Source organism: Vipera berus (assembly GCF_964194415.1).
Source record: "Vipera berus genome assembly, chromosome: Z".
In the NCBI taxonomy this organism is placed as follows: Eukaryota; Metazoa; Chordata; class Lepidosauria; order Squamata; family Viperidae; genus Vipera; species Vipera berus.
The window spans coordinates 107,654,595-107,680,566 of NC_138205.1; the positions used below are offsets into that span (position 1 = coordinate 107,654,595).

At 36.3% G+C, this 25,972-nt stretch overlaps 1 protein-coding gene across 1 annotated transcript in view; it reads left to right on the forward strand.

Annotated features, from left to right (window-relative positions):
- The window catches only part of CUBN (cubilin), a gene marked incomplete at its 5' end in the record, with an annotated part of 199,548 nt that overhangs the window by 83,540 nt on the left and 90,036 nt on the right, over positions 1–25,972 (forward strand). The window contains 3 exon segments of the mRNA XM_081346267.1: positions 8,438–8,619; positions 20,976–21,150; positions 21,970–22,151. Coding sequence (XP_081202393.1) covers positions 8,438–8,619; positions 20,976–21,150; positions 21,970–22,151 — 539 coding nt within the window.

A 25,972-nucleotide genomic window follows, 5' to 3' on the forward strand; every position in this document is an offset into this window, starting at 1 on the left:
ACACACACCCTCCACAAGACACACATCACCAAGAATGGCACCACGGTATGTCAGGTTTCTCCAGCCACATCACCCAAGCAACAAAATCTTAAATTCACAATCCACACAAACAGCCTGCAAAGGGGGAGGAAAGAATGCCAGCAAAAGGTCAGCCCTGTTCCTCAAACCACTTTCTCAGTTTCTCTACTGCCTTGAATTTGAGTTGACCCAGCCAGCTTCTCATGACCACTGCAGTTTCGAAATAGGTTAGGCTAACAGAGCCTTGTAGGACCAGCAGCTGCTGCTGGTTGGCCTTTCATTGACCTGAGTTGGGTGGTTGTGCAAACACACCCACCGGCATCTTTGTGGGCACTCTCAGCTTTGGAGCTTAGTGAAAAAGGCAACAGAAAAATAAATCCCCTATAGAATTGAAGCTGGACTGATGGTGTCCTGATGGGCAAAGTGGGTTAAAATGGACTAGTCACCTTACCTCTTTTTTTCCTCTGCTTTCGCCCAGGTGGCCAGGTGGCCTGGAGTCTTTCTTTGGGAGGAGGGAGGGGGAAGTGTGGATATGCAGCTGCAGCAGCACATATCTATGCTGCATAGATAATTGTCCCATGCAGTGAATTGTCTTGCTGCAAATCTCCAAGGGGGAGGGGGAGAAGTACTAGGGGAGAAGTGGAGGGGGAGGAAAGCAGAGGAGGATGCAGTAGGTTGAATGGGGTGGGGGTGTTGGTGAAGGGCCAGGCGGGAGGGCCGGGACAACCACGATAGGTATGCTGGGGTGGGGGGTAGAATGAAGCTGACGGGGACAGGTGGCTGCGGCCAATTGTCCAATTCTGAATTCAAGAGTAGTACAAGATTCAAAGATAAAAGGTAGCTAAGTAATTTTACTAAAGAAACAAGCAATTGCAATACATTGAAAAACAGTTTCTTCAAAGGCTAAACGTCACTATATATGTATGCTCCTAGTATTTAAACCCTAAGCAAAACAATTTATTTGTTGTCTTGCCTTCACAGTATTTTAATGGTTTTCCATGTGTGAATTAAATATGAAGGAAGGCATAGAAATGGCAGGCTCAAAGTGTGAGGTTAAAAAGGCCAAAATGGCAATTATGTGTAATTGTCCCTAGGTGTACACAAAGCTTAAATAAATCCTGTCTCTGACACATATACAAAGTAGGCAGGACTTCATGACACTTTCATTATCATGATCTTGACGTGGTAATGTGTTTTTTGTTTTGAGATTACAAAGCATGAACTTCCAGAGAAGTTTCAGCTTGATGGGAAATTGTGCAACAGAAAGCATCAGGAGTAGCAGAAATACATGTGCACATGGACAAACATTCATTCATTAAGCTTTAGAATCGTAGTCTGAAGCACTTCTTCAATTTTATCAGTTCCTTTCATTAACTTTTATTTTTTAAAAATAAATGAAATCTTTAAAATATATTTCAATAAAATTGGGATCTTATTTTGTCTGAGAAAATAACTTCTCTATAATTGGAAGGTGTAGCACAAGATTTGCCAAACACAATTTGCTGCAATTAGATGTCACAATTTTTCCACCCGTCTATTCCAAATGTCAGTAAACCCCATTTTCTTGCTAACAGGATGGAGTCACTGGAAGATATTTGGCTAGAAATGCCTATATTTACACTGAAACATTCCCAGTTCTTTCCCAGAACCACAGTGCATTGCTGCCAGAATATTCACACAGTGGTTTCCTATGGAACTAAGCCACAAAAAATGTAGTTTGTTAAGAAAAGCTGCTTAAATTCCAAAATCCAAACATTTATTTTTTGCTGTGAATATTCATTTAAATTCTGCTGGCCTGAAGATAGGCTTGCAAACTTAGGTATAGATAAATTTCAGGAGCATAGTAAACAGAAGGAAATGTTTATTGATGAATCTTGAAAAGTAACCCATTAGGTAATGGCCCAATTTAATGGCTGACATTCAAAGGAATAGATCCCAGAAGGTAACTGGATAAATAATGCACTCAAAATGTAAGTTAAATTTTTAAATTGAGTTTTAAATTCTAATTTTCCGTAGCTATAATTCTGTACATTTGATAGGGGCATCTGCAGCTATCAAAAAAAGAAAAAAAACTTGTTGGCAGTAACCATGTGATCAAAACCCCATCTTGACTTTTTTGATCACTTTAGGAAAAGTTCCTGCATTTGGCCTATGGGTTCTCTTTTAATATTTTATTAATGCACCAATCTTATTGTTCAGTGAATGCTCTACTTAATTTATGGAACTTAGTTCTAGGTGTTCGTGCATGCAATTCTGCTGATCCTTATTATAAATATATGTTAACTGTGTGTTATCAAAGAGTAACACTGTTCTCTCAGTATTCGCAATAATAGATTATTTAAAGTACACACAACAAATTGTTTTTTAAAAAAAACTTGAAAAGCAACATAAGCATTTCAATGCCAGCAAGTAAAGGGGGAAATCAATATTTTTGACACATTATCATAACAAGCAGATATAAGATCCCAGGTTCAAGATGGGGGCGGTATCATCTCCTGATACTGAAAAAGTATATAGAAAATACTCTCTCTTAAAATCAGTGCAGTCATTGCAAATATGAAGAGAAAGTGTTTTTGATTAAACAATAATATTGTCCTAATAACAAAGTTAAAACTATCTCATGTAAAATAAAAATATTTGAAAATCACCATTAGAACAGAAACAAAAGTGGTATTTAAATTGGCATTAATGGCTAAAACAAACTAAAAAGTTGTAAAGGTCTACCTGAAGCTGAAGCAATTATTTGACCCTTTCAGGCAAATTGCTACAGTTGGGCACTATCACCAAAAATCTATTTTCATATCCCCATCAACCTACTCTATTTCTAATAGGACATATAATATGACTAAGGAAAGAAATTTAAACTGCATGTAAGTCCTCTGTATATGTTTACTCCAAGTAGAATTTCATAATGAATTTCATTCATTAATGACTTGAACTAGACAAAGAATCTAATTTACATCTGATAAAAATGGTTTAGCAAGGTAGACAAAATGGATGGCATGAAATAGAATGGTGATATTTTTTTCAGCAAACAGTGTCTGAATATTCTTCTAAATAGGAGAGGCTTCTGTGGGGCAAACCTGAGGGAGGTAAGGGAACTTCCACTACCCTTTGAGGGCAATGCTGATGTGACCGTCAATGAAATTGAGTTTGACACCCCTAACATAGACAATGCATAATACAAGAGATGCTACATGGAGCTAAGCAATCACCTTGTATTACTTTTCAAGATAAGAAGCAAGAAAAATTATGCCCAAATTTAAGATAGTGATGTAGGGATTCTTGATGCAAATGGAATCGATAATGAGTTCTCTTGGAAACAGATTTATCACATCCATGGATTTTGTAGAGACCACTATCCTGCATCTTTTTTTTAAAAAAAAAGAAAGAAGAAGAAGAAGCAAAAACAAGAACAAAAGAAAATCTACTCTTTTGAAAGGGTACATGAGCAGAGTAATAATTTACCAAGCTTATAGTGTGAAAGTAGCATTTAAAAAAAAAATCAGAACCACAGAGAACGTTGATTTTACAAATAAAAAAGAGTACTCAAATAATTTAGTTTAGCAACTATGTCAATTAAGGAAGGCAATCCAATCACTCAATATGTTAACAAAGTTAAGAAGAGTAACAGATATAAATGCTTCTATATTTTTCCTTAAAGATCCACAACATATTCAAATATATTCCTGTTAACACAAATTGTTAAATGAACAATTTACACATCTCTAATAGAAAATCACATCAATTTTCTTACAATACAAATAAAGTGCTTAAAGTGTTTATGAACGGGGTAACTTTATAAATAGAATATCGGTGCCAGAATTATAAAAAAAATAAGGCAGAAACGATATGTGAATTGTTACTGTAAGGACGTATCTTTGAAGTGAAGTTTTAAATACTTCAAATACTAACAAAATGTAGTAAATAATTAGAATAATACAAGATAATTATTTTTGCTTGTACAAATAACAGAAACATAAAAGCTCCACATTAAGTATCAGATATGGATAATCGCTATACAAACCACTGTGATTTAATTTCAGTAACTTTTTTCTTTTACAACTCTCCAGCACAACCAAAAACAAATTTTTCTTTTTACACCCAACATTTGTATTCAATTGTATTCTACTGAAAATTGATCTCCAGATGTCTGCAAGCTTGTTTCCCCTGTGAAATAGGCATCTGTTTCTCTTCCTCATTCTCCAGATGTAGCGAATGCATCTAAAATTTCATTTGCAAGTACTGCATTTTTGAATGTAAGCCAACTCATGGAAAGTTCTGGTAGTTTTGAGGAGGAAAAGGGTAACTATCAACAACTTTCCATAATTCAGCAGCCTCCATTAGTTAGTAAATTCACATTAACATGAGGTACTGTATTAACTGCTTTTTAGGAAACCCACAGTTCCTGGAACTGGAACCTAATGGAGCTGTGACTAGATTTAAAAAAATAAGGGAAAACATGCTAACCCCGCTTTGAAAACTCCTTTCAACTTCTTAAGCCAGACATGTCAAACACAAGGCCCGGGGGCCAGATCCGGCCCGTGAAGTGGTTTCATGCAGCCCGCGAAGCCATCCTGGAAACAGTGAGGGAACGGCCCCCACTGCCTTAGCCCTGGGCCAGAGACCCTCCTTCTGCCAGAGACCCTCAGATCTGTCCCACTCCTGCCCAGGCCCCCATAGGCACCCTTGATGCGAACGATGTAGAGCTGGCCACGCCCACCCAGTAGGCCATACGTACTATAGCCATACCCACCCAGTAGGCCACGCCCACCCAGGCCACACCCACCCGGCCCCTTGAGGGCAACCGCAATGCTGATGCGGCCCTCAATGAAATTGAGTTTGACACCCCTGTCTTAAGCCAATTCCAATTTTGTCATGTGGCCAAGAAGGAGGGGTACCTAGGACTGGATAGAAGGTGCTCTGAGATTTTTTTTCTTTGAATCTTCTAGCTGAATCTAGTCCATTTTTGAATTTGAACTATTTTCAGTTGACTTTTCCAGCCTCACAAATTTGGACTTGTTCCCACCCTAACTTTCAGAGAGGTATCCTGCTAAGAGACAGATAAGGATACAGAATAATAGAGTTGGAAGGGACATTGGAAGTTTTCTAGTTCAATCCCCTACTCAAGCAGGAGTCCTTCTCATTCCAGAAAAATCTCTTCTTGAAAACCCCAATAATGGAGCACCCAGGACTTCTGGAGACAAGGCATCCATTAATTAATTGTTCTGTGATCTACTTTGACAAACACCTTATTGAAGCCCAGGTATACTATGTCCACAGCATTTCCCTGGTTTATTAATATAGTCACTTTGTCTAAACCATGGGTCTTCAAACTCGGCCCTTTTATGACTCATGGACTTCAACTCCCAGAATTTCTCAGCCAGGCATGCTGGCTGAGGAATTCTGGGAGTTGAAGTCCATGAGTCATAAAAGGGCCGAGTTTGAAGACCCCTGGTCTAAACTGTGAATTCCAAATAGTTTTTTTCTAGCCTTTTAGAAAGAGACTGGAGAACCATTTGTCTGAAATGATATAGGGTCTCCTGCTTAAGCAGGGGGTTGGACTAGAAGAGTTCCAAGGTCCCTTCCAACTCTGTTATTCTGTTATACTTTCATTGTAGTGAAGAAACAACAACAGCAAAAAGAAAACTTCATAAACTCTTCTTTACAACTGTGAAAAAGAAGAGGAAGGGGTAGGGTAAGAATTCAAGACTTGTCATATGTCATTCACCCTGGAGAAAACTTAGATTTCTTATTATGTGTGAGCTAACCTTTGACTTTCTGTTTGATGTTTGTTAGCTGCTGAGAAGCAAATCCATTTTAAAAACTTTCTTTTTTGAAATATTAAACACTGATGTGTTAAACTCTAGTATCAATGCAGCACGAGTGTCAAGGAAGATAAGAATAAAATACTAGCAGAGCCAGTTGATGTAGAAACCAGGAGACTGAATTCTAGTTCCACCTTAGGCATAAAAGTCAGTTGGGTGACTTTGAGCTAGTCTCTCTCAGCCCAACCTGCCTCAAAAGGTTTGTTACTATGAGAAAAATAAAAGGAGGCATATTACTATATGTATCTTTGTCATTACTTATAAAGTAGGATTTAAAAAATCTAAAAATAAAGAGGACACGATTGGGAAAAAAATGCTTAAATAAATTTATATATTGTTTACATAAACAAGCTGTCCCAAAACTAGTCCCCAGTTATGTGGTGTTTTACAATTCCTCATCATCCCCTAGTCAGGATGGGTAACTGACTGGGGAAGATGGAAATTCTAATTCCACATATCTGGAGAATGTCATGGTGGAAAAGGCTGTGATAAAATGTGGACTGGAGTTCCAGGCATGGATTAGTATATAAACCATGCATATTTCTCGAAGAGCAGCTGTATATTGTGAAAATGACATAACCTAAGCCATTGAGTCTCATATCTTGGAAGGATAACAGCTTTCATTCTGCTCTCATTCATCCAAAATTAAGAAGAAGCCATGTCCTCCCAGGAACTCTCCTCCATACTTTTCCAGACTGAGTCAATGATTCATGCCTGCTTAATGAATCAGATTTGGACATATGTTAGCAGGGCATGGATCTCAAACATTTCTTTAAATGTTTGAATAGGAAAAAAAAGGAATTTGTCTCTCGAGACCATCTTTGAAATAAATACAGTCAAATTACAGATATGACTATTTTTTCCTCCTTATGTAAAAAGCAGCAGACTGGCATTAATAATGACTCATTGAAAATATAGTAAAGTAAGGAAATTCATTATGTGCTTTTGTTAAATGAATACATTGAATTTTTTAGTTTTTTTCAAAATAGTTTTAACAGCAGAAAGCTAAGATGCGAAGAGACAACACAACTTCTAGATATGAAAGGCAATATAGAAAAACTAGAAGAGTTTTATTCTAGACAAAGAGAAATTTAGAGAGAGATTTATAAGTGGATGAAATGGATGAATATCTGTTAGCAAGCTTGCCATGGCAGACTTGTTTATCACTTGTTACATGAACATGCCTCAATCCCTAGTTTGAGAGTAGGCAACTAAATTTCATTTTTGATGTGTGCCGTTGTGCCCACAGTAAAAAAATGACAATGAAGATTATCTTATCTCCTCTCCTCTCATCTTATCTTAGAATCGCCTATGGAGTGACACCACACATTCTCACATAACAGACTTTCCATTCTAATGTGAACATCTCTTTTTTGAGTCAGTATTTCTATTACACATCCATGATGAAACTTGTAGAATGAAGTTCTACCTATTGAATCTTTGCTTTAAATTTTCATTTGTTTGATTTCATATAAAGAGATATTTTAATATCAATCAGTCAATCAATTGATTAATATCTCTGAGTTACTTTTCTGCTCATAATCTTCCAAAGCAACTAAAACTTTTACAGTGTTAGTAGTATAACCTTAAGTAGGTATAGCACCAGGGAAATGGGCAACTAAGAAATATGAAATATAAAATTAGAATTAATTAAAAAAGCTAAAAGAATCATAGTAGAATACTGCAGCTATGCAATCTATTATCTGTTTGTTAATCAATAATCAAATAAATAAAATTTGACCCAGCATGTCCACCTATGCTGTGATCAGGTATGTTGTTGCCAGTCCAGGGTACTGAAAGAGCAAATGAATATAGGACTGCTTATTTGCTCTCTCAGTACTCTGGAGTGCCAACTTCATCTGTTAATCAGAGTGCCCACTAGGTGCATTTTTCTGCTCCACTTCAAATTATACTTTCAATATTAGGTTGCCTCTCCTGCATATTTCAGATAGTGTGCTTTGGTTTATTGCCGTTCATTGGCGACTTTATAAATAGAAAGGCCCATCAAGAAAGCCAGCGTTTAGCATGGCTCTAAAATATTTTGGAGCTACCTTCATTTTGAATGTTGTAATAGCAATACTTGCAATACTTGGCCTGTAAATAGAAGTTGGCTAGTTTGAAACCCAGCAGAATTTTATTATTTATATTTTTCTTTCCTGGAATATTTTTTCCTGTGTGTGTCTGTGTTTTAATAATCAAGTGATGCATTAACTCATTGGTTTTCCAGTCACGAGACAGGATTTCACCTTCATCTCCCAAACATATGCAGTATATGAGAGAGATGGGAGTTAAATCCTTCTATCCCACTTGACTGGAAAAATAATGAAATAGTAAGATATTAGAATTCTATTTTAAGAAGGTGATTTAAAAGGAATTAGGGCTATATGAAAGGAAATTTATTGAAAAACTGTTATGTGTACAAATGTGTGCATTTGATGCTTTAAATTTGTTATTGCTTTGTTAGGGTGTCTGCGTTCTATGTTTTTAATTGTTTTTACTCCTTTTTTGGATATGGAGTCTGCTGGAATGAGTAGCCATCACCATTATCATCATCTAGTTTTCTAAACAGCACTACTTGGTTTTTTTCCCAGGATGTGGTGAAGAATTCTTTGAGCCATCTGGATCTTTCCATAGTCCTGGCTATCCAAACAGAAATCCACAAAATAGGGAATGTTACTGGTATATTCACACAGCACCAGGTACTAGCGTTCAACTGACTATTCTGGAATTTGATGTGGAATACAATTCAAGTTGTAACCATAATTTTCTGGAGGTAAGTGCTTTTCTTTCAATATGATAATCAATGAAAACTGCATGCTGAGTCCTTCGGGAGAAGGGCGGTATACAAATATAATAAAATAAATAAAAAATAAAATAAATGCTCTTCTGAATCTCCATGGCACTTTAAAAACCATTCTTTGTATTATTTTATTTCGGTATTTTACATTTATATTCTGCAAGCAAATTTGAACAGATTTTTGTTTTAAAAAGTTACCCATGTTCAGATATATGATTAATGTTATAACTAATGTTTTTAATTTTTAAGCGAAGAATTGGCTCAATCAACAGAATCCATGGAGGAAGTAAACAAAAGTTGATAGTTATGCTATAACTCTACTCCTTTGAGAGTTCTCTGTATATCTATAATCTTGACATGTTTCTATACTTACCCTCACTGCTGGACTCATACTTCACTTTTAATTATGACCATAAATGTATTTTTTGCTCTAATGTCAATTCAGGACTTGAGAACTTATAGATCGTAAGATTTTGTCAAATGATAGTACCTATAATTCTTTTCCATCTTGCAATGCTTGGTTGTGGCATTCTGCCACTTTCTTATTCTTTTCCAAGACCAAGTACAAGATTTTAAAGAGATCTGTATTGACCCATAAGGATAAGTATGAAATTCAATGATACTTCTGGCATTCTTTTTCTTGATTTGGCATAACTTTTGCATAAATATGTGCAATGGTCATAATAGCTAACACTTGTACATTGGAGTTCATCTTATATTGTTCATGCTTACCTGTACAGAATTATGTGATTTCATAAGAATATTTTGCAATCTTAAATTGAACTAAATTATGTTAATGTAAGTATTAACATTAATTCCTACTTATGTACCTGATGTTTTTTTATTCATTTACTGTATATCAATCTTTTGCTACCAAGGTCCAGAGTTTTTCTGGTATGGCTGGCCATTTACATAGCTCCCATTATAATAGTGGTTCCTTGTTTATTGCTGAACAAACCTCAATACTATGTTGAGTTATTCAGCAAACCATCATTAAAAATACAATGGCTTATTTGTTATCATGATGTACAAAACGAGCCACTTGAATCCAAGGGAGTTAGTCTCATATTTCAAAATATATTCACTTATGTATATACCCAATATTTAGGAAAATGATGCTCAGGATACCTTGAATGAGGTGAGGAAAGGACATATGAGGCTGCTTTAACAAGTCAGACTACAGTGGTCCTCAATTTACAACCACAATTGAGCCCATTTCTGTTGCTAAGGAAGACAGTACACTTTACCCCACTTTGTGATCTTTCTTGCCACATTTGTTAAGTGAATCGCTACAGTTGTTAAATTAGTAACATTGTTGTTAACTAAATCTATCTTCCCCATTGACTTTGCTTGTCAGAAGTATAGGAATGGAATGGAATGGAATGGAATGGAATGGAATGGAATGGAATGGAATGGAATGGAATGGAATGGAATAGAATAGAATAGAATAGAATAGAATAGAATAGAATAGAATAGAATAGAATAGAATAGAATAGAATAGAATAGAATAGAATAGAATAGAATATCCTTTATTGGCCAAGTGTTATTGAACACACAAGGAATTTGTCTCTGGTGCATAAGCTCTCAGTAAACATACAAGCAACAAAGTGATAAATCATAAATCATAAGATAACAATCATAAATAATAAGATACAGCCAACAAGGGGATAGTCATAAGATACCAATAGGAGTAGGTAATAGGAAAGGTGAGAAGGATATGGGTCAGTTGCCAAGAGTCTCAATTTTGATCATGTGATCATGGGGCTGCTGCAGTAGTTGTAAGTGTGAAAAATGGTCATAAGTCACTTTTTTCAGTACTGTTGTAACTTAAAACTATCACTAAATGAAGTTGTAAGTCAAGGACTACCTTTATTGTTCCATATAGACTGGTATTGCTAAGAGAGATAATTCCTGTCATGTGCTATATGATCACAACATGTATAAAACATACAGCCTACTAGCTGGCATAGGGTCTATCAATATGCATCCCAGATGATTTTAGGAACACAGATGTAAGAAGTGAAAATGCTATAGCAAGTTAAAAACAGTTGCAGAAAATCTTGGTACATTACAAGTACCATAAATTTGGGCAGTACAAAAAACATACAGTGCTTTGGTGAGATTTTAAAAAATCCAGAAAGACAGATCTTTTCTGATTGCTTAAGTGTTGTAGGATTCATGAATCTATGGTTAAGATTTCCATATACTTTCCACAACCAGGAGTTGTGTCATTTGTGGGCTTCTTGCTAAGTTGGACAATTCTGAACAGCATGTTTCCCAGTGAGAGGCTTTCATGATATCACCATCTAGGAGTTTGGTCCAGAAAAAAAATCGACAAACACAATGCAATGCTCATGCAAAAGCAAACCCATCAAGGTGCCCTTGGACACCAATTTCACTGACAGTGTAAAATCACCCATATCTGTCACAATTGCTTTCTTGTGATTGCTTGACAACAATTTCAGCTCTCTACTATTTCACAATGTTCATTGCTGCAATATCAAGATGACAGTGCCATTTAGAAATTAGAGACATCTTTTTTGCAACATACCTTGTAAACTGCATTCATTTATTTCATGTCTCAAGGCAGATTTGATGAGACTGCAGTGCTGGAAAACAATGAAACCTTGTATTTGCTTCTCCCAAACCCTCTTATTTTCTCTGAGGAAGGAGAAGAGTCTTCTCATTTCAGAAGGGCTCAGACTTCTTTGCTAAAATATGTGTTGTGAGGATGGTTAGCCACATAAAGCAGCCTTTTAGTTGATCATAACACTGAATTGTTGGCTCAGCTGCTGCAAAAGGGATGCTAACAGACCAGAAGCAAATAGCAAGAACAGATAAAACCCTCAGGCTTTATGAGACTTTTCTGTATCTTTTGCAATCAGTTATATGTTCCAGCTGAACAACTTTTTTCATTTGAGTTGGGCATATGACACTCATGCATGGACCACACCCTGAAATATATTCCAGCTTCCCTTACTGTGGAGCTTTTTTAAATAGATTCATGTGGTAACAATTGGCTTTTCCTCCTTCAGCCAAAATTCACTTCAAAAAAAAAGTTACAGAAACATTTTGGCTTTGTTTCTGTTCCTGCCTTTATTGAAAGGAACTGATTAGCTGAAATGGCATGCAGAGAACAGAGAGAACTTCCAAACCACTCTTGAGATGCTTGTCTTTTGAAATAACTGTCTAAATTTGAACCACACAAAGGACAATTGTGAAACTGGCTGGCAATGTGAAAGAGCACTAAACAAATGAAAGGCAAGCTAGAGGTGGCCATGGACACGAGCCATATTTCCAATGGCTGAGGTACTGCATGTGTAAATCCTCTTGTGATATGGCAAGTGGAGGAAGTGTTCATATTTGGCCATGAAATCCAACAACTCAAATCCTGCTCTAGAGTAGGCCCTTCTTAAAAATTATAACAAACTCATTGATAGGTATTTTTCAATTTGGAAAATAGTTTTTTTCTTAGCCAACCAACTAAAAGATTTATTTTTGCCAATAACTCCATATCAGTTTGAGCATGATGTCTAGGACTCTGTTTTTTTTAAAAAAAAATCTTGCCTAGCAGGAGATGAGAATAAATACTGTGTAGAAAACCCATGTTGGGAAATAACTTTGGTAAGTTGGCTTATCCAGGACTGAGACATATATATCTGTTCTGCTAAGCATCTTTTGGGAAGCCTTGCAATCTGCTAGTATGTGAAAACTTTATTTATTAAATGATTTTTCTGGGAATGGATATCTGTTTCTGCTGTGATTGCAGATGGGGGGCAGATGTGTTCTTATCAGTTCCCATTAAGCATCTCAAAGAGCAAGTCTGAATTTGTTCAAGTAGGATACCTTTGTTAAGGCACCACTGTTCTGCACTATAGGTCAACATTGCCACTATTTTTGGCCTGAATATTTTCAGTACACTGTCAAAATACCTGGGAAATTTTAGTTAAATATATTCTTTTAGTACTTACCTCAGCTCTTGCCAGGCTTCTTTTAAAATAATTTATCCATGATCCTATGTTGGTAAAAACACTCCTAAATAGATAAAATAATTTACTTATATGTCTTATGCCATGTACTTATTTCACACTTTTTTCCCCTAAATGCCATCACTTTTGATTTGGTTTTATTGATGTTGAAGAAATTAAGAGCACATCAGTAGATATTTAGCTTTTGCAATAGTCTTCTCAGGCCTGTTTGGGAATGTACTTTAAAGCTGTGTCATCAGCATAAAAAAGGATATTAATAAATTTGTCATGGATCTTTGGCATATGAGAATCTGGAGCATACGAGAATCCAGGTATATCACATACATAAAAACATAAAGATTGGCAAAAATACAACCCTGTCTAAAATAGGTGGGTATACTCTTAATTAGAAATTAGAAAGCTCAATTTCAACTTACTTATTCTTGGTTTCTAATAGGAAATTTGTCTGTTAAATTTTTTTTCATCAAAAGATAGATTAGTGTATCGGGTCAGGGTACTATCTGGACCTGGGTGAATGAGGAATTCCAGTTTGTCCAACTGTGGGCTAGATCTGGTTTCAGAAAGGTAGATATTGTCTTGGCATTAATCTTGGTTCAATTAAGCTTTTTGTTGTGCCTCACTTTGAGATTAGCACATAGCCTCATTATCAGGGATGTATAACCTAGAATCAAATCTGCCTTCAGAATGGACTGAGATTGGTTGATGATAACTATCCTCCCTCACCTGGGCTTCAACATCTGAAAACAATTCAGTCCTATTTTGTGTAATATGTATGTAGTCTAAAACACTACTGGAAATTCCTGAATTATATGTAAAGGGATATATAAAACCAGGTTCTTTACTATCTAAAATGTGGAACTTGCAATCAGACCAGTTGTAAACTCTATGGTATTTCTTTTCGGTGCCTCTAGAAAGAGGGATCATTTATAAGATACTCCTCAGCAATAACACCCAAGTGAACAAAATCTTGTAAGGAGGCCTCCATATTGGCATTAAAGTCTCCTGATAGAATTACAGTGACTTCAGGGAGATTTAAATTTATCTTTAACACTGTCTTTTCTAGCTTTGCCCAAATATTCAAGGGGAAAGTGGGGATATATGTGTGATTAAACATATGTGTCCAAAAGAACTATTTCAGAAAATTGATAAGAAAGTTTGACAGTTAAATAATGGGGAGAATCATCTTTGAGGACCAGTTCCTGTCCTGCCACCCAGATCTCCACGCTTAATTATCTCCTCAGAAATCTGGCTGGAACTACTTAGGTTCCCAGCTTACTCAACGAACAGCTCCCTTTACATTGTGTTACCCAGCTGAATACACCTGCCCCACACACTCCACACAGGTGGATAGGATGCTTAGTGACACATGCTGCCTTGTTACTGGATGTCTGTACCCCATCCCTCTTGACAAACTGTATATCTTGAAATGAATAGCCTTGCCATGTATTAGAAGAAGTGTGGCACAAGACATGGAATGTGGAAAGCTGTTACATAATTCGACACGCCATTTTTGGCCAACTACCCCCTATAAAAAGATAGAAATCAAGAAAGAGCTTTTTAGATTGTGCCAAGGAGATTGTTATTATACCTCAAAAAGAACAATAAATGGAAACTTCAAATTAAATATCTTCATAATTGGATAGAGTTGTCTGAAAGTTTGGAGGAGGAGTGAACGGTTTGGAGATGTTTAAATAGACTGTGTACTGGTTTGGTAGAACTAAAGATCACATGGAAAAACGGAAGTTTCTACAGGGGACAAAGGTATTTACTATGGATGTGGTACTATTCAGTGTACCCTAGGAACGATATGCACACAGAATGACTTGCTGGTCAAGAACATCCCTACTATCAATGTGCCATTGGGCTAGACCTATATATAGTTTTATTACATGTTTTTTTAAAGTTTTTAATTTTTAAATTTAAATTAATAATTTCCCCCTTTCTAGTTCCTCTATATCTAATACGAGATGAGATGAGACTTGGCTCTGCCTTGGGAAGTGTAGTCAATCCATCTTTCAGTTTTATATTTTCTTGCAGGAATAGTTCAGGGCCTAAAGCATGGTAAATGAATCTTTTTCTCATTTGTAGTCAGCCAGGTCTAGTAGTCAGCCAGGAGTGCTATGAAATCAAAATTAAAGAATATCTCCACCAGGGCACTTTATTGTTCTCTTTCATGTCCAAATTCTATGTTAATATAGGGGATGAACCAGCAGATTGTTTCTCAAAATAGGCATTGTTTTCTTGGCCACTTGGGGTGAGCAGCCCTATGAGAGATTTATCATATTCATATGTTGTTGCTAATAATTCACCGAGAATTATTTTTATAATACCTACGTATTCAATATCTGGCAAGGTGCTGAATGAGTTAATCATGTTTGTCTCAAAGCATTCTTCAGAAAACTGACTTGCTGTGGGAGGTCCAGGTGGTTTATTCAGGCAATTTCTGTTCAAGGACAGAGGTGATAGAACATCTTTAGACTTACAAACTTTTTTGTTTCTACAATTAAACTTTAAAGTAGAAGCACTCTTATTTCCAAGATGAGTTATTAATGGGCTAACTTCCTCTGTGTGAGGGAAGATTGGATAATAAATCTGGTTTCTGATACAATAGCTTTAGTAGGATGATTTGAATTTATCTTTAACACTATCTTTTCTTGTTTCACCCAAATATTAGGGGGGAAATGGGGGAGACGTGCATGGTGCTATATATACATTCAGTAGAACTGTTTCAGAAAATTTATAAATGGGGATCTAAATAATGGGGAGAACACCTCCAAGAACTAGCCTCTAAGGGTGGCTGTGCTTACCATCCCAGATCTCTTGGCAAGGGTAGTTAGTCCTCCTGATGTCCACCTTTTATTAGTCTTCTATTTCCTTGCAGGAATAGTCCAGGATCTAAAGCCTGGTAAATAAGTCTTTTCCTCATCTGTAATCAATCAGGCCTCTTGAAGTGCTAAGAAATCAAAATTAGAGAGGAATTCTACCAAGTCTCCATCTTTTACTCTATTCTTCCAGCCAGCAATATTGAAAGACAATAATTGGACAGAACTCTTCTGCTTAATATTAATGGGAGGGTGCTGTGTTTGAGTTGAAAGCCATGAGTTTTTCAGTCATTCAATGGTCCAAAATTGTCCAGTGTAAAAAAAAAAATCACACTTGTTTGAAATTTGTTTATCTTCACCACTGCCTTGATGTTGCATAAGCAACTATGGGTTTTGAGGTGAGCAGCAATTTGGATAAGGTACTTTTGCAGATTGGCAATTCAGAATAGTGTTAATGTCTAGGAGGAATAGCTTACCTCTAGACAATGATAAATTTTATCCCTCAGATTCTCTCCTTAGATCATTTTGAAATGCTATGATCAGCTGTGGCCTAGTTGTTGATTTGCAGTTTGTATCTATTTTAGAAGCATTGAGCTAAGTAAGGATAGCTTCCTTATAACTGAGTTCTTTTCCAAGACAATCATCAGTTAGTTACTTACCATGATTTGCAGCTGCATCTTACTTCCTTTTATCTGTCAACCTCTATTTTATTTCTTTTATTTATATCTTCTATATTGTGTGATATTTTATCAGGGAGCAGAGAATAAGATGGGAACTATTTCCAAGGATTCCTTGTTGTTATATTCCATGACTGTATTCCATGTTGAAATAGGGGGTAGTTTCTCAAAGTATGCATTATTTTCTTGGAGGGGGGGGGAGGTGACCAGCTTTATTAGAGGTTGTTTCGAATAGTTCCCTCAGGCTATCTAATCTTTTTGTAATACCTACTTTTATAAGACTCACTTGTTTAGTATCCAGTAGAATACTGAATGAATTAATCAAGTTGGTCCTGAAGGATTCTTCAGAAAACTCCATCACTGTAGTTTTTCAAGAAGAGATTGGACAGCCCTTTGTCCAACATGGAATAGAGTCTTCTGTCTGAAAACGGGGTCGGATTAGAAGACCTCCAAGGTCCCTTCCAAATCTGTTATTATGTTAAAACTGACTTCCGGAGGGAGGTCCAGGTGGTTTAGTCAGGCTATCTCTGCTCAAGGACAGTGGTGATAGAACATCCTTGGAGTTAATTCTATTCTTCAGAACACTGACTTGCTGTATGACATCTAGGTGGTTTATTCAGGCTATCTCTGCTCAAGGACAACGTTGATAGAACATCCTTAGAGTTATTAACTTTTGTGTTACCTCAATTAAATTTTAAAGTAGAAGAACTCCTATTTCTAACATGAATTATTAAGGGACTGACTCCCCCTGTGAGAAACGTATATAATGAGAAGAGATCAAACGTGTAAAAAAAGATTTCATTTTAAACAGCATGCTGGCAATAGTAAGATGTTTGACAGAAAGAAGGATTTGTTTAGAGTCTCTCCTGGATGGGAGCCATTCGGTCTTTTCCAAATCAACCAATTGCCTTTTGGAGTGAAGAATCTGACTGACGGAGAGAATTGCTGCATTTCTGGATCCTCAAGTTTGCTCTCTTTACTCATAACTATGACTTTCAACAAAACTTGGATATAGCCTTTGACCTCTTAGCATATTTCCCACTTTCTTTTTAGGTTCAAAATTAAAACCCACTTTTTCATCATATTATCTACATTTGAATCACAGTTGCCTTTGCATGATTTTGTTTTAGTTGATTTATTATTAGCATTTGGATGACTGTGTTTAATCTAAATAGAAGCCCTTTTTAGTGTGTTTATGTTGTTAACACAAGGGACGCGGTGGCTCAGTGGGTTAGGATGCTGAGCTTGTCAATCAGAAGGTCGGCAGTTTGGCGGGTCGAATCCCGAGTGCCGCGTAACAGAGTGAGCGCCTGTTACTCGTCCCAGCTTCTGCCAACCTAGCAGTTCGAAAGCACGTAAAAATGCAAGTAGAAAAATAGGGACCACTACGGTGGGAAGGTAACAGCGTTCCGTGCGCCTTTGGCATCTAGTCATGCCGGCCATATGACCACGGAGACATCCTTGGACAAGCGCTGGCTCTTCAGCTTTGAAACAGAGATGAGCACTGGCCCCTAGAGTTGGAAATGACTAGCACGCATGTGCGGGGGAACCTTTACCTTTACCTATGTTGTTAACAGTAGTCAAGAGTTCAAAAATTGACAATACTATTTTTGCCACCACTAGGCATTGTCTGGTTATGAAATCAGTGACATTTTTGTTGTTTAAGTCCTCATTCCTTTGTTGCGTAAGCCTTGCACCAACTCAGTGCAAATGCACTGAGAAGGGGAAGCTTTTTCAGGGATAGAGGCAGAAAAATCTAAAATCTTGGGAGCTCACTAGTTCTCTAGCTGTGGATTCCATTGCAGGGAGCCTCTTCTTCCTTTTCTCCATGGCAGAAATGATACCAGTCTCCAGTAAAAATGATACAAATGCAGGTCTCCAGCAGGAGAGTAAAAGAGAAGAAAGTAAAACAGAAAAAAATAGGAGAAAATATTTCAATGTTTAACTAGCTTTTTATTTTTAAGAGTAGCTTTAGAGGGAGCTCTTAACAACAGATGCTACTTCTTATGCCACCTCCACTCCCTCGTGCAATTTTCTAGATAATAGATTATTCTTCTGGGTAATATCTTGGTAAGAAAAATGTATATGCTAGTGTTTTTCAAACTTAGCAACTTTAAGATATGTAGACTTTAACTCGCAACAGGCTGGCAGGGGAATTCTGGAAGTTGAAGTCCACATATCGTAATGCTGCCAGTTAAGAAACACCACCTACGTAGATGTATGGTATCTTTTGCTCGTGCTTTTGATTCAAATAAGTAACTTTTTACCAAGGTTTTAAACAGTGCTTTTTTTGTAAAAAAAAAAAAAAAGGTGCCAGAACTCACACGTCATACAACCCACCTTGCCTACCCTACAAGGTTCCATCCAAAAAAGGTGCTGGAACTCCATTCTGAGCGTTCTATGACAAAAAAAGCCCTGGTTTTAAATATAGGTTTGTAGCAGTTTGGCTATTTTTTTAATGAGTTCCATGGCATACAGAGAAAAGCTTACGTTTTAAATCTACCAGTCATAAAAGATAAGAGATTTACAAAAAACTTTAAGGCAGGTGCTTTCCAGTTCACACAAAGATTAAAAGGGGAGGATGGAAAGCGCATTCAGATTTGTTAGGTTCTGTTACTATAGCTATTCTAGTAAAAGTAGTTTCAGGCTTACCCACCCTGTTTCTTGATCTAATCTTTCTTTTAGGGCTGACTTTGTGTGACCAGAAAGAAGTCCAAGGAAAGTCATAGAATTGCATATTTTCCCTTCTGAGCAGTAGAAGGAAGACTTGGTTTCATTTGGTCTGATTCTTGGATTATATGTAAAAGAATTGTGTTTTTTAAAATAAATTGTAGTTTCTTTGTTAAATAAGTCAACCACAGATTCTGGCTTGTTTGAAAATGCCTTTGAAACAACAATTCCTGATTTTCAGGAGTTAGGCACAGTGAAATATAATCTTGACATTTCTTCTAAAGAAAAGTAGAATTTGCACAAACTTGTTTCCTTGTAAAAGGAAAAAAATCTATCTGATCTGGGCTACTAGACGGTAGCAGAAAGATGTGCTAAGCTCAAATTTTTGGCTGACATTTGGTCCTCATATCAGTTTTTACAGATGGGATTTTGAAATCTTGAAGAAAGACTTATATGAAATTAGTCTAAAAATACACATTAAAACAAGCTGGGCATTAATTTCTTGTATGCAGCCAACATCTTTATTTTGTTAATTACCACTTGCCTTCTGTGGATGCCATTCACAGTACAGAAACACAGATTCAGTTTCCTTAAAAGAGATCTAATGTTAGCAGCTGAGCTTAAATGGACTCCAGAAGATGGTAGAGGACAGGAAGGCCTGGAGGAATGTTGTCCATAGGGTCGCGATGGGTCGGACACGACTTCGCAGCTAACAACAACAATGTTAGCAGCAATAAGATACATTTTAATATCCTATATTCATAACATGTTTCAAAAATTGATAGAACAGCATCTATTAAGTCTAAATGGTATTTCTTTCTTCCAAAAATCAAAATGTTCTTAGTTTCTCAGATTTCTGAATGGGTATAATAAGCAGTTAACTAAACTGAAATAAAATCCCATAATTTCTATGCACTTTGGGGAAAGAAAAGGATGATTGAATGTCTAGGTTTCTTTTTTTTAACATCCTGCATGACTCAAAGCAATGGAATTAAAGGGTTTGTGCTGTTCTTTCCACTGAGAATTTTCCTTGGGAAAATATGGGGATTCTGTTTTCTTTAATACAAAAAGGAAGGGCATGGCAGGGTGTACCATTTCAGATGTGACTACATTGAAACAGAATGATTTGAAATAAATAAAGCTAATATTTTTGTTATCTAGGATTTAGTAGATTAATTCTGAAAATTAAATATATTTAGCTATGCTATAGACTTTGTAAACTGTGAACTAAAAATGTTTAGAAGAAAACCCCGGGAGTTAAAATTTACATGGTACAAAGAATATATATTTAAGCACATATGCAGCTGTTATTATAAGTATCATTTTTTGCAAATTATGAAACCTTCATTGAATGATAAAAGTAGCATGAAAATAAATTATGAAAGTAAATTGTAAATATTTTCAGTTGCTGGGTGCATGGTGTGCATTCGAACAAAATATTGTCAAAGAGGCTTTACTTCACAAAATCTGTTAAGATTTCTTTCTCTAAATACTTACAAATTAAAGCTAATTAGTTTAAATATTACTAAAGTAGACGAAGTTGGTAAAAATCAAATGCTGGAAGAATGATAAACTATAAAGTAGCAAAATAATCCTTTGAATAAAGTAAAATCTATTGAGAATAATACTGAGAACAATTAAAGTAAAGCAAAACTCCTAAAATTTGATGGTTTTATTGTATCAGGTAATATGGCAACCAGATTTAGGCTGCAATAATCCATGTAACCTCTAGAACAGATGTCCCCAACCTTTTGGGCACCAGGGACCAGTTCTATGGAGAAAGGTTTTTCCATGGACCGGAGAGGGTGTGGTTTTGTGTGCTGCCTGCATCCCATGGATGGGGCTTTGCTTGTTTGTGCAGACTGGTTGTTGGCATGCCGCAGCCCGTACTGGTCCATAGACCCCGGGGGTGGGGACCTCTGTTCTAGAAGGCAATAAAGCATTAGTTCCCTGCAGCATTTTGCTGCCATCTAAAGATAGTACTAATCTTTGTTCCAATTGCACTGCCAAAATGTTACAGAAATATTCAAGATGATGCCTCTACTTAAACATTTGTATTGCCTTTTACTCTTGTCTTCAACACACAACTATAGAGCTCTTGATTACTTTTCTATATTCCTTGTTTATCCATTCACTATATTACCTTGTTTTTGTTTTTTCACATGTCCTTCTAGATCTATGGTGGATATGATTCATCTTCACCTAGGCTGGCCCAAGTTTGCACTCCAAGATCATCACAGAATCCTTTGCATGTCTCTAGCACTGGAAATGCAATTACAGTCAGGTTCAAAACAAGTGGGAGAATGAACAGAAAAGGATTCAATGCCAGTTGGCAAGAAATAGCTGGAGGTTAGAATGACTGTGCATGATGGATCATGCATTGTGATGTTGTAAAACAGAATTCTGTCTGCCTGTCCCTATCTATCATCTATCTATCTATCTATCTATCTATCTATCTATCTATCTATCTATCTATCTATCTATCTATCTATCTATCTATCTATCCATCCATCCATCCATCTCAGTGTTTCTCAATTTAAAGTTGACATTGGTGTATTTCAATTCCTAGAATTCCCCAGACACAGCAATCTTCCTTTTTATTACTGAACAAAAATATTACAGATGTTTAGATTTGGACAACTACAAATTCATGACCACCTCAAGTCCCGAATATTTTTTTTCAGTTCCCTAAGATACTACTAACAACAGTTGCCAAAAGGAATACTATCTCAGAAATCCTGGATCCTCTCCCTTTGCATTTTCTTACCACAGGTGCCACAAAAGATTGGTTGGAACTTCTGGCTATCAGAAGGTTGCTGCTGCCTCAGAGAATGGTTAGGGAGTGAACTGAAAGATAGCTTTTCAGCTCTACAAAATGAAAGCCTTCATAGAGGTTCAGTTAGTTGAATAAGGAGAAAGCTTAATAATAGCCATTGAGTTCATTCTGCTGTTTGATCAGGTATATAAAATTAGAAATTTAGAATTTAGAAAACCTGTTGCTTATTGACCAACCCATCAGTTAAAAAGGAGTCTATATGTTTGGTTCCATTTCACACAGCTTTGATAAATCTTTTATTAAATAAGCACTACACTAACCATTTTTAAAATAAGCATTCATCTCTGGCAAAGAGAACGTAACACTGTTTCTACTATTTGTATTGTTTCTAGGTTGTGGAGGCATTTTCCAAGCCCCACAAGGTGAAATTTACTCTCCAAACTACCCACAACCTTACAGTAAGAACACTGATTGCTCTTGGGTTCTCCGTGTTGATAAAGGTCACCGTATAATGCTGAACTTCACTGATATACAGCTAGAATCTTCCCGTACATGCAGCTTTGATTATGTTGCAGTGAGTACTGTTAATATTGCAATCTACTGTTGATTTAATTTTGAGATTAAGTTTGGTACAAGCACAGCTCACATTGATCTTTGGCCCCCGCGGATGGAAATTCAGGATATCAGAAATCCATTTGCTTCAATTCTGATTTGCATTCAGTGTTGATCATACATGGTACTTTTACAATGTTTTTAAACAGTTTCTGATTTCTAAATAGGCAATCAAAAATAGACTTGGCCTGCTCCTGCTATTCTAAAATTATGTATTTCTATAGAAAATACATAATAAAATATTACTTCATCCTATTGGTTTAACATTGAGAATTATGAAAATCCATCACATAAAATTTCAAAGGACAGAAAATACATGCCTATAGATTAATTTCTCCATTGTGAAATACTCTGAGTAATATAAGTGGCTATTTGATGATTCTGTTAAAAATAATTTCTATTCCATTTATGATATTCTACATAATAATATCCTCTCTGTGATACTATGATATACAGTATTTCAAGGACACATGCAAATTATTAAGTAATTATGCATGAGTTAATAAACCAGCATTTATGTTACCCTATGACACTGAGAGGTTCATTTACCCAATGGCTTCCAGCACTTGCAGTTTATCCTTTTCCACCTATTACCAACATTAAGAAATTTGCAATGTGTTGCTAAATTAAAACGCCCAGCTTTTTCTAGCCCTGGTGAGGCTGACTAGAGTCCTAGGTTTTAAGTTTAGCAATAGTAATAACTAAAATGCCACCCCAGCCCAATGCCTTCAAATACTAAGGTAATATGATGTCAGCTGGGATGGGCAACAATATATTGGTACTTCCATTAGTCTAAGCAACAGTGAGTTTTAAAAGGATAGAATTTCATGACCTTAGTCAAAGTCTGGTTTAAGTTGACCCACATTTTGTTAAAGTAAAATAAGTTGTTCACATAACATTCTAAGTCAAAACTAGAAAGATTGTTTTATGGCTTTAGGTTTGTTATATAATCAGTTGATGAAGTTGAACCAGAATTAGATCTCATCCCCACATTTTGCTTGCTCTGGTGAGGTTGGGCTATGTACTGATTCTGAAGGATATGAATGTACATTGCCATCTTCAACCTTTAACCTGCTCTTAGTCCATCCTAACCCTCTCCCCTGCTCTCTTGTTCTACATCAAAGTAGACTTTTCCAATTTCTGTCAGCACAAGTGGGCCATGTAGTTTGTGTCCTCAACTCCTCATTTTCTTGAAAGTAATATTTATATTCCAATTGGCTTTCTTGTATAAATTGTGGCAGGCACAGTCTTCCATCCAGTCATTAATTGCTCCTCTTTGTGGCTATTTCACCTGGGCTAATAGCTTGGAAAAGCATGGAGCTTTTTTGTTTTGTTTTAACCAGTCCATTTATGAAACAATGGATCTGTCTTTGCTGTTGTTTTTGACAAATGTATCTTTTTAGTTTTTTTCTTGTTAACTTGATCCCATGAAAATTGCCTAGAAATAGAGAAATGACAGAGAGACAGGAGCCTGTGAAGGCCAGTAGGGGCTTAGAAAAGACTGCAAGAAGGAAACAAAAAAAATGGGGGAGGAAAGAATCCTGAGGGGAGGGAGATCATGTAGGTCAGGGGTGTCAAACTGCTGGCCCGCGGGCCGGACGCGTCATCTGGAAGCCATGCCCACCCCATTGCTGGCAATGGCAAAACCGCCCCAATGTTGCACGATGTCACATGACGTCACGAGTTTGACATGTCAGATGTAGGTGAATACAAGCAATCAAATGTCAAACCTTTTCCTGACTATCATAAAGGAGATGTAGAAAACACAAATTCCCCACCCCCTGCAAGTGCAAATATGCCTCCCTGTTCCCTGGACTAGTAGAATCCTTTAATGATTTGGCTTGTTGAAGTTCTCCTAATTGGCCTTACATAGCTTAGTATTTGAAAGAGCTGACAGAACAGAAGAGCTGGAATGAAGCTGAGAACACTTTGCCAGTTTACTCTTACAACTCAAGTGGCAACAAGGAAGGTGAAAGTATGATATTTTCCACACACTGCTAATTCACCAGTGGATTGGTGAAAGGCTCAACATAAGCAAACAATATCTGTACTAAGTAGAGGGTTAGACTCGACAGTCTAGTCTAGTGCAATGTTTTTCAACTTAGTCATTTTAAGATGTGTGGATTCTGGAATTGAAGTCCATATATCTTAAAATTACCAAGTTTGAAAAATACCAGTCTCATCCTCTGTGATTGCCTCCTCTATATGTTGTTTGCTCATGCAGATGGAAACAATATATCCTCAAAGTCCCAATCAAGGAAAAAAGAGCAACTGGGACAGCCCTACTGTAAAATTGTATTTGTATTTTTTAAAATTGCATTATTTTACAATGTTAACTGCTGCTATTAGTTTAGTAAAAAGGAGTGCTAGCAATATTCATATCAACTGGAGTTTGTTCATTCAAGAATATGACTTGGGAAAATAATTGAATTAATTTACCTTCTGAATAATTTATTCATATTATTTTGCAGCCTTCTTATCTATAGTGACAATTCGAAGAAGTTTTAAAAACAGGAGAAGAATATGAAGTACTTTCACCGGAAGCAGTTTTGCTTCAACTATTTTCTCATTTCCTTGTTTTTGTTTTTGTTTTTTTGGCAGCAATAAAGTGACCAGAGAATAGAGTTTGCAAAACTATAATATTGTGCTGATTTCTGAGATGCAGGAATCATTTGATTCAGGTGTCACTTTCTACAAAGTTATACCTCAAAGTAATGCTATATTCAGTAGATTTCCAAGCCGTGACGAATCTTGCATCTTCCCACATAAAAGCTGAAGCAAAAGTAAATGACTATTGCAGCAAATTAACATCTGCCTAATATTTTTTTTAGTGATGATAGAATATAAAAAAGAAAGACCAGAGTATTAGAATAGGAAGATTAAATCTGGATAAAATGGCTGTTAGAGAATGTTGATTTGTGGCAAAAAAAAGAGTCAGCCACAGCTACCCCTTTGCAAAATGCTACATATTTTCATGTTCTAGTGGGCCTCTCTGGATAACTGATTATTCAGTCAACAGAGAAAGCATGCATGTGGGGCATTTGTTATTATTGCACTGTTTCTCAGTTTCAGTAATTTTAAGATGTGTGTTTTTTAACTCCCAGAATTCTAGGAAAAACTGATAGGGAAACATTAATCTATTATATCAAAGAAATAACTTTTGCAAAACATTTATAGAAAACATAGTTTTCCTGTAACTGAACACTTAATGGCTTTGAAGAGAGTTTTTACCAGTTGTACATCAAATTTTGTTTGCAATGGCTACATTGATTGTTAAACTTTCTTTGATAATGGAATCCAGATTGTTCTGAGTGACTTAACCTTTTGTGGCAATTGTTTTAAATGTTTTCAGCCACGAGGCCAAGTTTTTAACTGAGGAAAGCAAGCTTAATCTTAGAGTTGGCAAATGGAGAGAGTTAGGGCAGAATGGAAAGACACTCATAGCAGACTGGAAAAACTCTTCCCTTTTATGTATGTTGCATCCTTTTACAAATGTTTTCCATCTGTGCTTCCTTAGTGAGTTTACAGGACTTGGCTAGATTGAAGAAGCTTTATGATGGTAAATGGGCATTTTCAAGGAAATGCTTTTTCACAGCTATCAATAAACCTTTGCAACTGCTTGATATTCAGATAATGACAGAACAAACACAGTTGTTAAGCAAGCCACTTATTTCACTTCTTGCATCTTAGTTTGATCATTAACTTAATACAGATTGTGAAGTTGTTCAAAACATATTCAGAGTCCATTTCTAAAATTCAGAGTTTCTACCATGCTTGAAAAAA